This window comes from Meriones unguiculatus, chromosome 6 (assembly GCF_030254825.1).
Source record: "Meriones unguiculatus strain TT.TT164.6M chromosome 6, Bangor_MerUng_6.1, whole genome shotgun sequence".
Classification (NCBI taxonomy): Eukaryota; Metazoa; Chordata; class Mammalia; order Rodentia; family Muridae; genus Meriones; species Meriones unguiculatus.
This window is the reverse complement of record NC_083354.1, coordinates 103438532-103451470: the sequence shown is the minus strand read 5'-3', so window position 1 is coordinate 103451470 and position 12939 is coordinate 103438532. Positions and strand designations below refer to the sequence as shown.

At 37.8% G+C, this 12939-nt stretch overlaps 1 protein-coding gene and 1 long non-coding RNA gene across 2 annotated transcripts in view; one reads left to right on the top strand and one right to left on the bottom strand.

The window, feature by feature from the left end:
• Positions 1 to 3978: 3978 nt before the first annotated feature.
• The window catches only part of Il7 (interleukin 7), a 43473-nt gene continuing 34512 nt past the window's right edge, over positions 3979 to 12939 (bottom strand). Inside the window, exons 3-5 of the mRNA XM_021650032.2 lie at positions 7796 to 7876; positions 6689 to 6820; positions 3979 to 4913 (exon numbers count right to left, since the gene is read on the bottom strand). Coding sequence (XP_021505707.1) covers positions 4806 to 4913; positions 6689 to 6820; positions 7796 to 7876 — 321 coding nt within the window. The 3' untranslated portion in view covers positions 3979 to 4805. The remainder of the gene's footprint in view (positions 4914 to 6688; positions 6821 to 7795; positions 7877 to 12939) is intronic.
• Positions 6950 to 12939, top strand: part of LOC132654744 (uncharacterized) — a 229602-nt gene continuing 223612 nt past the window's right edge. Inside the window, exon 1 of the long non-coding RNA XR_009592453.1 lies at positions 6950 to 7139. This is a non-coding gene — a long non-coding RNA (uncharacterized LOC132654744). The remainder of the gene's footprint in view (positions 7140 to 12939) is intronic.

Below are 12939 nucleotides of genomic sequence, written 5' to 3'. Positions count from 1 at the left end.
TAACCACACCTTTTCCCAAAAGGTGCTTAATAGACATTCAAAATGATACATTCCTTCGGAGGTCATAAAACATTTTAAGCAAACATTGTTCGTGTAATAATTATATTTACAATAAAGTGCTAACATAGATTTTTTTTGTCAATTCACAATGTGTATTCCTTGAAATAAAGTCCTGTGAACAACTAAAGAATCAAATACTAACAGTACCTAGGATTAACACAGAACCAATAACAGCAATTAAGGAAAAAGGAGTTCAGAATAAAATGTGAAAGATATTTCTTAGTAAGAATTTAAAGTTCCTAGTACAGAGAATGGTAAAGTCCACTGAACTTAGAAGCATGTGTTTCAGTGAAATCCTTAAGGCACGACTGATGAATTATCTTGAAAACACCTGTAAGTGAAAGCATGGCCTAGAAGAAAGACTTCAGCTTTACCAGGATTCACCTATAAGGGAATTATCAAAAAGAAGAAAGGTGGGTCTCTGAGAAATAATAAGATAGAGTTAGGACAGACAAATAAGTATTGCTGCTTTGGTTCCCAGCATGGTGACAGCACTGTACATTTCAAAGAGCTAACAGAATTTTGAGTATTTTTCATTAAATAAGTAATTCTTGAGGAAATAGATATGCCTCTCTTTATTCTAACATTAACCAATGCATATATGCAGTAAAACATTAAGTGATATGAGTATATTGTACAATCTTTTGTGTCCTCTACAAGTAACTATCTTGTGCCAGGGAGATTGTGGGTCCCTGTTGTTAAGGTCTAAGTCTGGCATTCAAGATGGCCTCTGAGCTATGTGCAAGAGTCCATTTCTCAGCTGGATTCTCTCTCCACCTGATCTGGTGAACCCCAGATCCTCTAAGAAGACTCACATAGCCCTCAGGAAAAATCACAGGCCCAACCCTTCCTGATAAGAAACCCACTCAGTGTGTGTGTCTGGGGATTCCTGGAAACACCCACCCTATGCTAATGAGGCCTTGTGTCGTGGCTTTCAACCAATGATATTTAACCATTCCTGGAGTTCTTTCCCCCAACCCATAGGATAATTAAGTACTGTGTTCCCTTTCTTATGATAGGACTGGGTGATTGTTTGTAAATTAAGTATTCCTGGTACTTCTAGCACCAGACAATCAAACACATTCAACCCTCAAACCCCCTCCCACTGTAGTCACAGTTTCACAGGAAATATATCAGCATCATCTATTTCACCATGACTGGATGAGACTCATCATTTCTTCTGGGGTAGGACAGGCTCCCATTCTCCCCCCCAATAATTCATCGCTGACCCCCCAGGGCTTGACAGCTGGTCTTTCGAGTGCAGCTCCACAAGCAGGAGCAAGCAACTGGCTGTTCCCAAAGGAGCCATTTTGTTCACCTGCAAAAACAGAGCCCCCTGTCTCTGGTTTCAGAGCTCCGTGCTCATGAAGCAGCCACTGACCCGCCCAAGTCAGGCCAGGCCCGTGTTGCTCCCTGGCTGAGGTTCCAGAGCCCTGAGTTTCTTTGATTTATGTGCTTCACTCTTTTCTGCCCAGGGGGTGCCCTTCTGGCTTCATTTTCAACTAAGCTGTACTTTCTGGGAGAGTACCTGACAACAACCAGGCTCCCACAACATGATGACCTGAGGTAGATCCCTGGAATCCACATAAAAAGCCAGATGCACGCATCTGTAAAGCACTAGTCTCTGGTGAAGAGATAAAGGCAGAGACAGGATAGTCCAGAAACTCAGATCAACTACCTCCAAGTAATCACAAAAACAAGAGAGGCCCTCTCTCATAAACAAGGTACAAGGAGAGAATTCACTTTCTGCAGTTATCCTCTGACAGCCACATATGTGCCAAAGCATGTCTGCACCTCCGCTCACACTTTTGAGCACACACACATACAAACACACACAAATTACAAATAAAATTATCGTAATTCTAAAAACTATGTCATTTAGTATAGTTACACCCAGTTCGCGAGCCCCCAAAAGATCTCCAAGAATCGACTCCATTGCAAAACACATGAGGGTCTTTTTATTGTTAATTACAAGCTGCAGCTTGGGCCCACAACACCCACCCCGAGCGGGCCACCCCCAGGTTAGTTGGGTGATTTAGAGATTCTGGTCCCTCCCAGCATGCCCAAGGCAGGGGCGATTCCTGCCTGGCAAGCATCTATTGGTCAAAATGCTACATTTTGAATTGATTGGCTATAGGAAGGTCCCGAGACCATAATGACCTGGTGTCCCTCCCTAGGGGGATGGGCCAGTTTCCTAGCAACTGTTATCTCTAGCGGGTGGGAAAAGAATGCAGTAAGGCAGTCCTTCCCCTCAGGGCATTACTGGACTTCTCCACCCACCTACTTCAGGTCTTAATAATAGCTGCTAATTTATCTTTTGGTCTCTCATTATTTCTTGAAGACTTGTAAAAGTATTTACTTGGAATTCTATAATATATTGCTATTATTTTGATCTTATTAACTATATTTGCCATGTATTGTGCTAGTGGCTGTTATATAAAAATGGCATTCTTGTATATTAATATTAAACAGTAAATCTGTATGAATGAGCCTATAGAGCATTTAATATACTTTTATTATTTGTGAACCCCAGTTCATGATGGAAAAAATATAGCTTTAGAACTTATGATTCTTATTATTTAATTTTCTTTGCTTATTTTAATTTTTATTGTTTTTGATTTTTTTTTCTTTCTGTAACACTGGAATTAAGGTTTCTTGGAAAAAGCTTTAGGAAATGCTCATTTAAAGCATTTATGTAGTCATTATTGCATTTTTAATTCCTCAAATATTTGATTGAAAACATTCAATTTAAATAGACAACAAATCTATAATTGTGAATTAGAATGAAAATATACCCAAGATGCTCATTGCCCACATTCCTTTGCCTCTATCTGCTTTCCTAAACAAAGAGTGAAGCACAGCATGAATGTGGATAACTTCCAAAGCATTTAGTACACATGTTGAATGAACTGTTGGAAAATGAATTTTACCTACAGTTAATGTCTCTCCTTAATAAATGATAAAAATCAATGAAGAAATTTTAATAACTTTTAATGAGCATTTAAACTTTTGCCACAGTCAGAATTGTTTCAATACTGCTAGGGTGCTTTACAGACAGCCTTGCAGGTATAGAATTTAACTTTAGACATGCAAATGCCCTCAGTTCTCTAGCTAATGGCTTACCCATTTTACTAGTTCTTCAAGATAAAACACCATTTAGTAGATCCCTTTTATAGTGAAGACATAACTGACTTAGCAAAGTCCATTAAAGAAGTTGACTTTCTTAAAGTATCATTTGTTCTGATCAACTGTTACTTGGGCAAATGGTGTTGATTATGAAACAAACTTTAAACCAGAAGTTTTTCTCCCAAAACAGTTAATGCCAGTTATCTGTACCATTGGAGATGAACTTCATATGGATTGGGGAAAAGGGGGAGCAAGAAGGTACGGCCACCACACATGGAAGGTGTCGGTGGATCACTGATCATGTAATGTACAGATGAAATGCAAACATCTGGCTAGATGCTGAAGTGGTTGAAAAGAACCAAAAGAATGTGAGTTCAGCACTTTCATCTGTTTCAGAAATTCAGTCTCTCTGTTCCTGTCCCTCACAGCTGAAGACTGCAGGCCTTTCAAAGAAGGATTCTTAAACAGGTATATACATAGGCTATGCACAGATGTCTCTTCAAAGACATGAAGTTAATATTAAAAAAATTAGTGTTTCTAACTGAGCATGTTGGCTCATGTCTGCAAGCCCAGCCCTTGGGATGCTGAAGTGGTAGCATCACAGGCAGCCTGAGGTACATAGAAGACCCTATTGTAAAACAAGAAATTAGTGTTTCTCCTCTTAACAGAGTTGCAGGGTTCTAGTCTCATGGTTCTTGGTATGAGTGTGTCAAAGATGACATGTTGAATATAAATGGGGTCAAACGGCAGCGCAGCAGTGAACACGCTTGAGATTCAGTGAACCTGACAGTGTTAACACGAAGGTCCTTTATTTTAAAAAGAGGCACTTTCCAAAGTAGGCAGTTGGTAGTGTATGAAAATATTTTATATATAGATAATGTCAAAATTAAATATATACATTAATTCAAAGTCTAACATATATTATTCTTTTAAAAATATACTTCCCAAATTGAAAACTCAGTTATACAAGCTTTATTATACATAAATGACAAAAGTGACCGAATACTAAGGTTCAGTATCTTTGGACTAAGTGCATTTCTATCTTTAAAAATTCTTCTATTTAAAAATATCTGCTATGCTCTTTACTGAAGGTAAGTGTTATACATTCATGTTTAACTACATTTCTGGATATGTGTCTTAAGTGCGTTTAGCTTCTTTTTGGTGCTGCTGCTGCTGTCAGTTTAAGGTGTGTGACTCTTGTTTTCATGAGCATTATTCATCACCATGAGCCCTGCAGAGTCTCCAGTCCACAAGGTGACAGTTCCTCTCCTCAGGTGGTTTCCTGATGCACGTATCTTCATTTTGCTAGAAAACAATGGTGGCTTTGAATCCTTGTGGCCGTGAATCTTGCAGACTTGGTATCTTTTGAAGTGTTTGGAAAGGTTTAAAAAAGTATTGTTGATGACATGATTCCCTTACAAAATCAGTACAATTGATGCATGTCCATATGTCTGTGCTGATCGCAGCAACCAGTTGGATTGCTCATGTCCATCTTCTAGTGGGTCTCCCTGATGCTCTGTCCATTTAGCCAGGAGGCATCCAGCAACTTCTGGGGGGATTTCAACCCCTCAAACGGCATGGACCAGGCGATTCTTGAAGGTTACTACTGAATGTCCTGTTTAGATACTGCCCTTCAAAATTTTATTCCAACAAGTTTTTATCTCTCTCAGTAGTCTCTTTAGGAAACATGGATCATTCTTTTTCTGTTCCTTTAAATTTCTTTCATCCTGGGAAATAAATTTATAAGATTTAATTTAATATTTTAGTAGAATGAGTCTCAAAATAGTTGCTTTTCCGTTTTCATCACATTAGATTATACACTACATAGTATGCCAGAATGGAAACCCTTGTATGACATCTTAAAACCCGTGATGATAACTATGATTGACAGGAAAATCAAAGCTACTATTCTTAATGTTTTATATGTCATTTTTCACCCTGTAACAGTGGACATGATAGTCTAAACTTTCATAAAGGACACATTTTTTTTACATAATTTAATTGGACTTTTATATAAAAAAACTTTTTGGAAGGATGTAACATTGAAAATATTTAGATTAACAATACTATAACTAATTCAACTGGTACTTTAGAATCTGCTACAAAAATTTAATGCTTCATAGAATATGGCTACTATCTGCCTCATAAGTTAGTTTTTCCCACCTAATTAAGAATTTTTTAAATGCTACCGGGACAGTATATAGAGAGATGCCTGTATGCAGTAGATAACCGGAGAGCAATTGTATTTCTCTGAGCCATGTGACATGGTAGAGTGATTCTTCATTTAGTGAAGAATCAGTTAATTGAGTATTTTCTAGGTCAGATATTATTCTCAGTGCTTTACCAGTTTTACTTTGTTCTGTCTTTTTGCTAAAGCTGTGACCTTGATGATTTTACTTCAGTCCACAAATGAGGATAAGATCCCACAAAGAGGTGAGAGCCAGTGTGACACAGTTGTAATGGATGTGTCATGAACTCATCTCTTAATTTAGTCACAAATTCATATCTCTATTTGTTACATACTTGAGTAAAGCAATCATGTAACTTTTAAATAACTTCAAAGAGTAGATGACAGAGTTTTAAAGATCTGAAGAAATTTTTCTTTAATCTTTCAGTGGATACACCAGAACATTTTTAAAGTACCAATTGAATTTCACTTGACTAATTGCTGTACTTGAGTAGGGGGAATACAGATGGTACTTCCATGATACCAGTGTTGGTATAGTATATGTCCATAGTTCCACGATTTGAACGTATTTGAAGAAAAATGCTCCTGTACTGAACATGTATGAGCTAATTTTCTTGTCTTTGTTTTCAAAGTACACATAATAACTAAGTACTTATCATTTACATTGCTGTAGGTGTTTGAAGAAGCCTACATGCAATTTAAAGGACATAGGAAGGTATGTGTAGGTTATATGAAGAAACCCCATCATTTTCTGTAAGGAAGGTGAACATTAACAGAATTGTGTGTGAGATGTCCTGACCATTCATTCACCATGAATAGCGATGTACAATGATACATAATGTCAAAAATGTAGGAGAAAATAAATGTTGCTTTTTAGCTCTGAAATTCTGGATATGCAAATATTCTAAACTTTCCAAATTCTTGGACACAGGCCCTTGGCATATTTATGTTCCTCTTAGCTTGCATATTTGTGTACTTGGAATTTTTTATTTCATGTTGGATTGCCTGAGACTTCTCAAAGTGTATGCAAACTCACCTGCTTCCCTTTTGATGGAACAACTTAATGGAAATCTAAGAAATAATCCATCGCCCACAAACCAGCATGGTCACTGTTCAAGACTGGTTAACCTTTTAAAGCAGATTCAAATGGGCTTTCTGACTTTGCAACCGAGGCATGAGCAGCTTTCTAAAGTTTGAGTCTTCCTTCTAGATCAACAGCGCTTCGAGCTCCGCGACAGTAGTGGTGACCACCAGAAAAGGCCTCCCAAACAGGAGTGACGTGTATTTGGCTCGCAGTACGCAATCCACGCTTACCTTGCTCGTGCAGTTCACCAGCGTCTGCGTGCCTATCGAAACTTTCAGTAAGTGGACATTGAACTCTTCGCTGATATTCATTTTAAGAAATTGCTTCAACTTGCGAGCAGCACGGTTTAGAAAAGCAGCTTCCTATCGGAAGAAACAAAATCAAAAGGGCTGCGAACGTAAGGCCAGAGCCCTGTCGCTTAGGAATGCCCCACCTCCTCCCCAGCTCTCCGTTCCGGTTAATCACGTCAGTGGTTAGTAACAAAAATGAAACTGCTTGGCTCCAAGGAGACAGAGAACACGAAGTGCCCAGAATTTGGTTTAATGATTATCTGACTTTCAAAAAGTTGATTCTCCATTATGTACATGTGGCTTTGCAGTTTATGGGCGAACACATTACAAGACGATATGCTTTAAACAGGATAACCGAAGAAGAAGGCTGCTGAGCCGCTAAGAAGGGAAGGTAGGTGTGGGTTTTCTTGCTCCCGTTTATGAACGCTTGAGCTCTGGAGGAAAAGCTGACAATAAAGTAAAATGAAAACGAAGAGCCTTTTAACCTAAGACATAAAGCTTTTTAGTTAAATTAGTTTAAAAAAAATGGAAAGAATTTACGGTTATGTGATAATGTGATATTAACAGCCAGGTGAGTTTTAGAAAGACTATCAAATATCAAAAAACATCTGTTTCTTTGGGGAAAGCTACAAACTTTTGTGTATATTTTTCCACTGTAGTTAACCAACTAGAGCTGACTTTAGTATAAAGTCAGTAAATACTAAAAAAACTTCAAACCATCTAAAACTAAATGATTGTGTGTGTGTGTGCACAAACATTTTAACAAGGACTTTCTTTTACAAGAAATTAATGGGAAAAATATTTGTGCCTTTATACTCAGTGTTATTAGTATTTTTAATGTGAAAAATAGGAAATAAGGACAAACTTATACAGTTTTTATCTTTTGAGAACAGGGTATCTGTAAAATTAATACATAACAGATCATAGTATAACATAATAGACAAAGGATAATCTTGTCATTGTGATAAAAAAGATCATGGAATTAATTTAATTATCTAAAAAGTACATATAAAATCAAGCTCACAGTAAATTTTAAATTATCATTACCTTTGTATCATCACATAGATGTTTTTTAAAAAAGTTTGGTTCATTATTTGGGCAATTGCTATCAGTTCCTGTCATTTTGTCCTGTAATAATATAAAACAATATAGTTAAGTGATGCAGATGTCCCTAACGTACAATTATAAAATAACATTCGAATATCTGATGTTCATATAAACACTTTAAGGACAGTAAATTTTCCTGATTCCACTTATTAGACATCAAGAATAATCTTTTTTACATGAAAAATAAGCAAATATGTACAATATCGCCTCAAATAAGAGTCCCAATCTCTTAAGAGGAAGTCGGAGTAGCTCTGTCCAGCAGGCTAGGGTTTTCAGGCTAGAGCCTCTCACAGACTTAGACAGTCTTAGTCTGAATGACATTGTCAGAACAGTAAGTAAAGCAAGGGCAAGATTAGTAGCAGGCTTTTAATCTTCATCTGCCATTCAGGAAAGCGTATCATTCTTATTGCTCATACAAAGGGTAAGTGGTCTCCTGACTCTAAAATGTATTCATTTGCTGTTCAACCTGTAGGAAATAGTGCCTGCGCATATAATTGTTTAACGATTCAGCACTTACTGATGACCATTGTTCAAAGATTTCTGCAAAACCCTGCACAGAAGCTAATACAAGGAAACAGTGACCTGGTTTCCTGTGGCATTTGGCAGATGGGTCACTGTATCCTTTGAACATGATTACTTCATACCTTTGGAAATGTGTCTGTACCGGTCACCTAAGGCATACTGTAAATATCACAGGAACAAAACATATATTTTCTAAAATATCTTATTGCTAAAACTAATGAAAATGACTTGCCTAATAAGTCATTTTCTATCAGCTTTTATTTATTTAACCCCAAGAATAATAACAAATTGTAAATACATTTTTTGATTAAACATACATTGTCTCATATGAACTATGTCACTGAATTAAATTATTGGAGCATTCTAGCAAATTGTATAACAATATTTTAGAATCCTTTTTGGTTAGGCCAATGCTCAGGAAAACTAATAAAGTTAAATTTCATATGCCTCCATAAGAGAATGGTAAACTCCTCTGTATGTCTGCCAAGTGTTTGATCAACAATTGACTTTAAGTTGGCATGCAGAATGTCAGAGTAGCCTTCTGAAATTAACATTCAAGCCTGTCAAGAGCAGCTCAGAGTATGAATTCATAGTGAAAGAAAACACTTCCTATCTCTTGATTTAACAGTGTCAATGTAATAGATTCCTACAGGCATTTTGGTTCATGTAAACATTATTTCCAGTTTATTTATAACATGGAAAAACCACAGATGAAAATCTAAAATCACTATTAGCTGTGGTTTGAGCTGCTTTTTCATCCAGATCCACAGACAGCAGGCAGAGACAGAGGTTGGATAGGGCATGGGCTTTTGAAACCTCAAATCCTTCCCTCAGTGACACACCTCTCCGACAGAACCACACCTCCTAATCCTTCTTAAATAGTTCCACCAGCTGAAAACTAAACTTTCAAATATATGCGTGCATGGGGGTCATTCTCATTCAAAACACCACATTTAGTTCCCTGGCCCCCATAGGCTTGTAGGTATATCAGAAGGTAAAATGCATCCAGCCCAACTTCAAAACTCTCCATAGTCTGTTTCAAGACTGTTTAAAATCCCAGAGTCCTTTGTTGAGCCTTAGGGCAATCTCTGAATTAAAACCCTGAAAAAGCAAAAAAATCAAAACGCTGATCATATGCTTGCTTCAACAGATACATACAGTGGCACAGAATATACATTACTGTTTTTAAAGGGTGGAACAGGAACTTCTTAATAAAACACTGGACCAAAGCAACACTGAAATTCAGCAGGGCATTCTCCAAATTTTGTCATCTCTGACCAATATCAAAAGGCTGAGTAGACAGATCTTCAAGTCTTCCACATTTTCTAGCTTTGCTGATGGAAACACACTTATTCTTGGGCTGGTTCCACATCCTGTCCACAGCATGGCAGATACCCCATGCTCTGACGTTTCCAACATCTTGGGATCTCCTAATCCAGGCCTCACCTTGGCAGCTTCACACAATGCTACCTTGGGCCTCTCTGGGAGGACTCCCTTGCCATGTGCCTCGCCTCAACAGTTTTCCTTAACCATGGAAGATTTCATAATCTCTTTCCTGTATCCTTAACTCTAAAGCCAGATCTGCTGATGCTGCCATGTTCTCCAGCTTGCTGGACCTGGATCCTGTCCCCACCTTGAATTATATTTGCATAAACTTTCCCTTGTTGTTTAGTTAGGCCAAGGACATTCTTCACTGACCTTTTCCTTTCCGGGTTGCAGGATTAGCTGGGTGATATCATGCCCAGAGGTTACCACTTCCTTTATTCCATTTAGCATCAGACCTTTAACCTTCTCATCTGCTTGAGCTCCAATACCAAATTTCTTGGTTCTCTTTTTCTCCTCAAACGATACATTTTCTATTTCTCTTTGCTCTGTTTGCTCCTTTTCTCCTTAGATGTACATGTGAGTGACCACGTGGCACAGTTAATATTAGGCTGACTTAAAATCCCCTCTGCCAATGATATTAGTACAAAACTGCAAATTAGTCCCAGGAGGGTCTGTTGGATAAGGGCTGAAAGCAGCCACATGCTTTGCCAAAATATTACAAAAATGGTCTCTTGTCCAGATGATGTTATTCGCCTCTGAAACCTCTTGAGCATTGCCTGCAGAGGTCAAATTGCCCTCAGCACTACTGTCTTCCAAACTTTTATTACCGGGGCCATTAAGCCCGATTTACATATTCATCTAGCTTGTGTGTGTGTGTGTGGGGGGGGTATGTGCGGTGCGCAAAGTTCCATAGTCTTCCAATCAACTGCACATGTTTTACCTTTATTTACAAACACTAATCATAGGACATACCTTCCATATCACTTTTTCAGTGTATTTATCATTTAATTATTTTGCCTTACATGTATTTTTCTACAAAATCTTACATCTGATTAATTAATGAGGCACTAATGTTCAGTTTATATTTCAATGTTTATTTTCTCCTGGAAATCCAAAAAACTCACCTTTCCCCATTTTCTTTACTTTGGTATTATGTTAATCTTGGCTCCTTTTATGCTAGTTTCTTAAACTGCTTTTATGGGTACTCTATTGTTTATTTAGTATGTGCAGGTGAGAGAGTCCAGGTGTGTGCTTACAGCAGCATGTGTGGAAGATAGGAGATAACTCTTGCAAGTCCTTACCTGTTACTATGTGAAACCCAGGGACTCATGTCTGTAGGCCTGCACACAAGTACCTTAACCCATTGGCCCTTACCTTCTTATTTAATTCTTTCCTTTGCTTATGTGTTGTGTTTGTTAATTCACTTTTGGTAGGATCAGTAAACAGTACTTCACACTTTCCAAATGGATGCTAACGCTGATTAGATATTGTTCGGCTACTGCTTAGCAGTGCCTCCCACATTCTCCCACCTCATAGGATGACGCACCCGCTTCCCTTGGCTGCCCTAGAACATTATCAGAAATGAGCTGGTTAAAAAAAAAAATCAAAAGAAAAGAAAAGGAAAGGAATGCATTCTGTCACATTCCTAGAGATCAGAAATTTTAAATTAAAGTGTTAGCTGAAGGCTCATGTCCAAGATCATAATCTAGCTCTCCTATCTCCTCCTGTCTGCCAGCATCCTGGGTGGGTGTTCCTGTCTTAAGGCCACATCACTTTCTAGCACTGTGTGGTGTCAAGTCTTTGATTAACCACATTTCCAAAGATCCCTGTACCATAAATCTCCAGAGACTAGAATCTGATACATTTGGGTGACGTAATCTAACTTATTGCAGAGAAGTACGTTGTTCAGCTCATTAATATTGAGTCTGACCTAAAGATGGGCTCTTCAGTTTTGGACAAGAGCAGATTACACCAGAGCACACTTCACAGCTGAGGTTGGCCTCTTGTGATTGTTTTACATGGCCCCAGGCATCAGGAAGCAGCTGGTTCATTATCTGTCATTGCGTAATAGATTTCAGTAAAGCCCAAAAGCGTTACAAAAGCATTATAAAAATGCATCCTTTGTAATTTCTGAATTTGGAGAAGGCTTCTGGATCCACCTCTGCCATAAAACACAGTTGTAGTTTTTATGGCCCTGCCTGTAGTCTCCATGTTTTGATGGGAATTTGAGGATTTACTCCCAGGGTGCACCACTAGTTTCGTTATGATCGAACCTCTCAGGGTTTCACCACTGGCACCTTTCTACAGGCGTCCTTGAGTCCTTAAACATCATTTTCTAGCATTACTTCAAATGTTCAACACACAAAAGAAAGAGGATTTCCACCTTTTCTGATTCAGTTTTAGAAGTCATACATTTCATTTTTTTTTACCTTATTTCATTGGCACTAATGAAATAATTAATTCTAGTCTACCTTCAAGGGGAAGGGATTGAACTCTGATTATTGTAGTCATATGTAAAAATGATCATACTCCTCCATCTCATGACTCATAATGAATCATTTAGAAATGATGAATCCAAGTCCATATTTATGAATCTGAGAAATGCATGCTATGTGCCTTTGTTGTATAGTAGAAGCTACTGATAGACACTAGTTAACTGACCAAAATAGGGGAAGTTATAAATAAAGGTAGTCCTCAGGCCAGCTCTTCTGTCACTCAATTGCTATATTTTTTGCTGTACAATAGTTCTCTTGAGTTTTCTTTACAAAAGAGAGTTTCAGTAGTGTTTCTTGTGAATATTCTTGGTCACTTGCACTCTCCGCACACTTGTATGCATTTGTTGCAAATGGGCTTCTAGTTAGCAGCTAACTACCAATTTGCTACTTCTTTGCATTTATTTCCTGAGATTGGTCCTCAGGATTCAAAATATTTATGTAGAAATGGAAGATTCAATCTTAAGTTTGGTTCTAAATTTTTAATTTTTGTTTTCTACCAAAAAAATATTCTAAATTTCTGTATACCAGCTTTATAACCCACCCACAGGCAAATCTTAGAACATCAAATAGTCTCATGGGAGCGAGCTTATGTTGTCTGTATGAAATCTGTAGTGTGTATTGTTTACAGAATCCTTTTTCAATTGGTAAAAAATTTAGAGCTTAATGGGCTGATTTAAAAGAAAAGTCACTTAAAAGTTGATCAAATACCTGTTAAGTATCTACTGTGTGCCATTTAGTAGC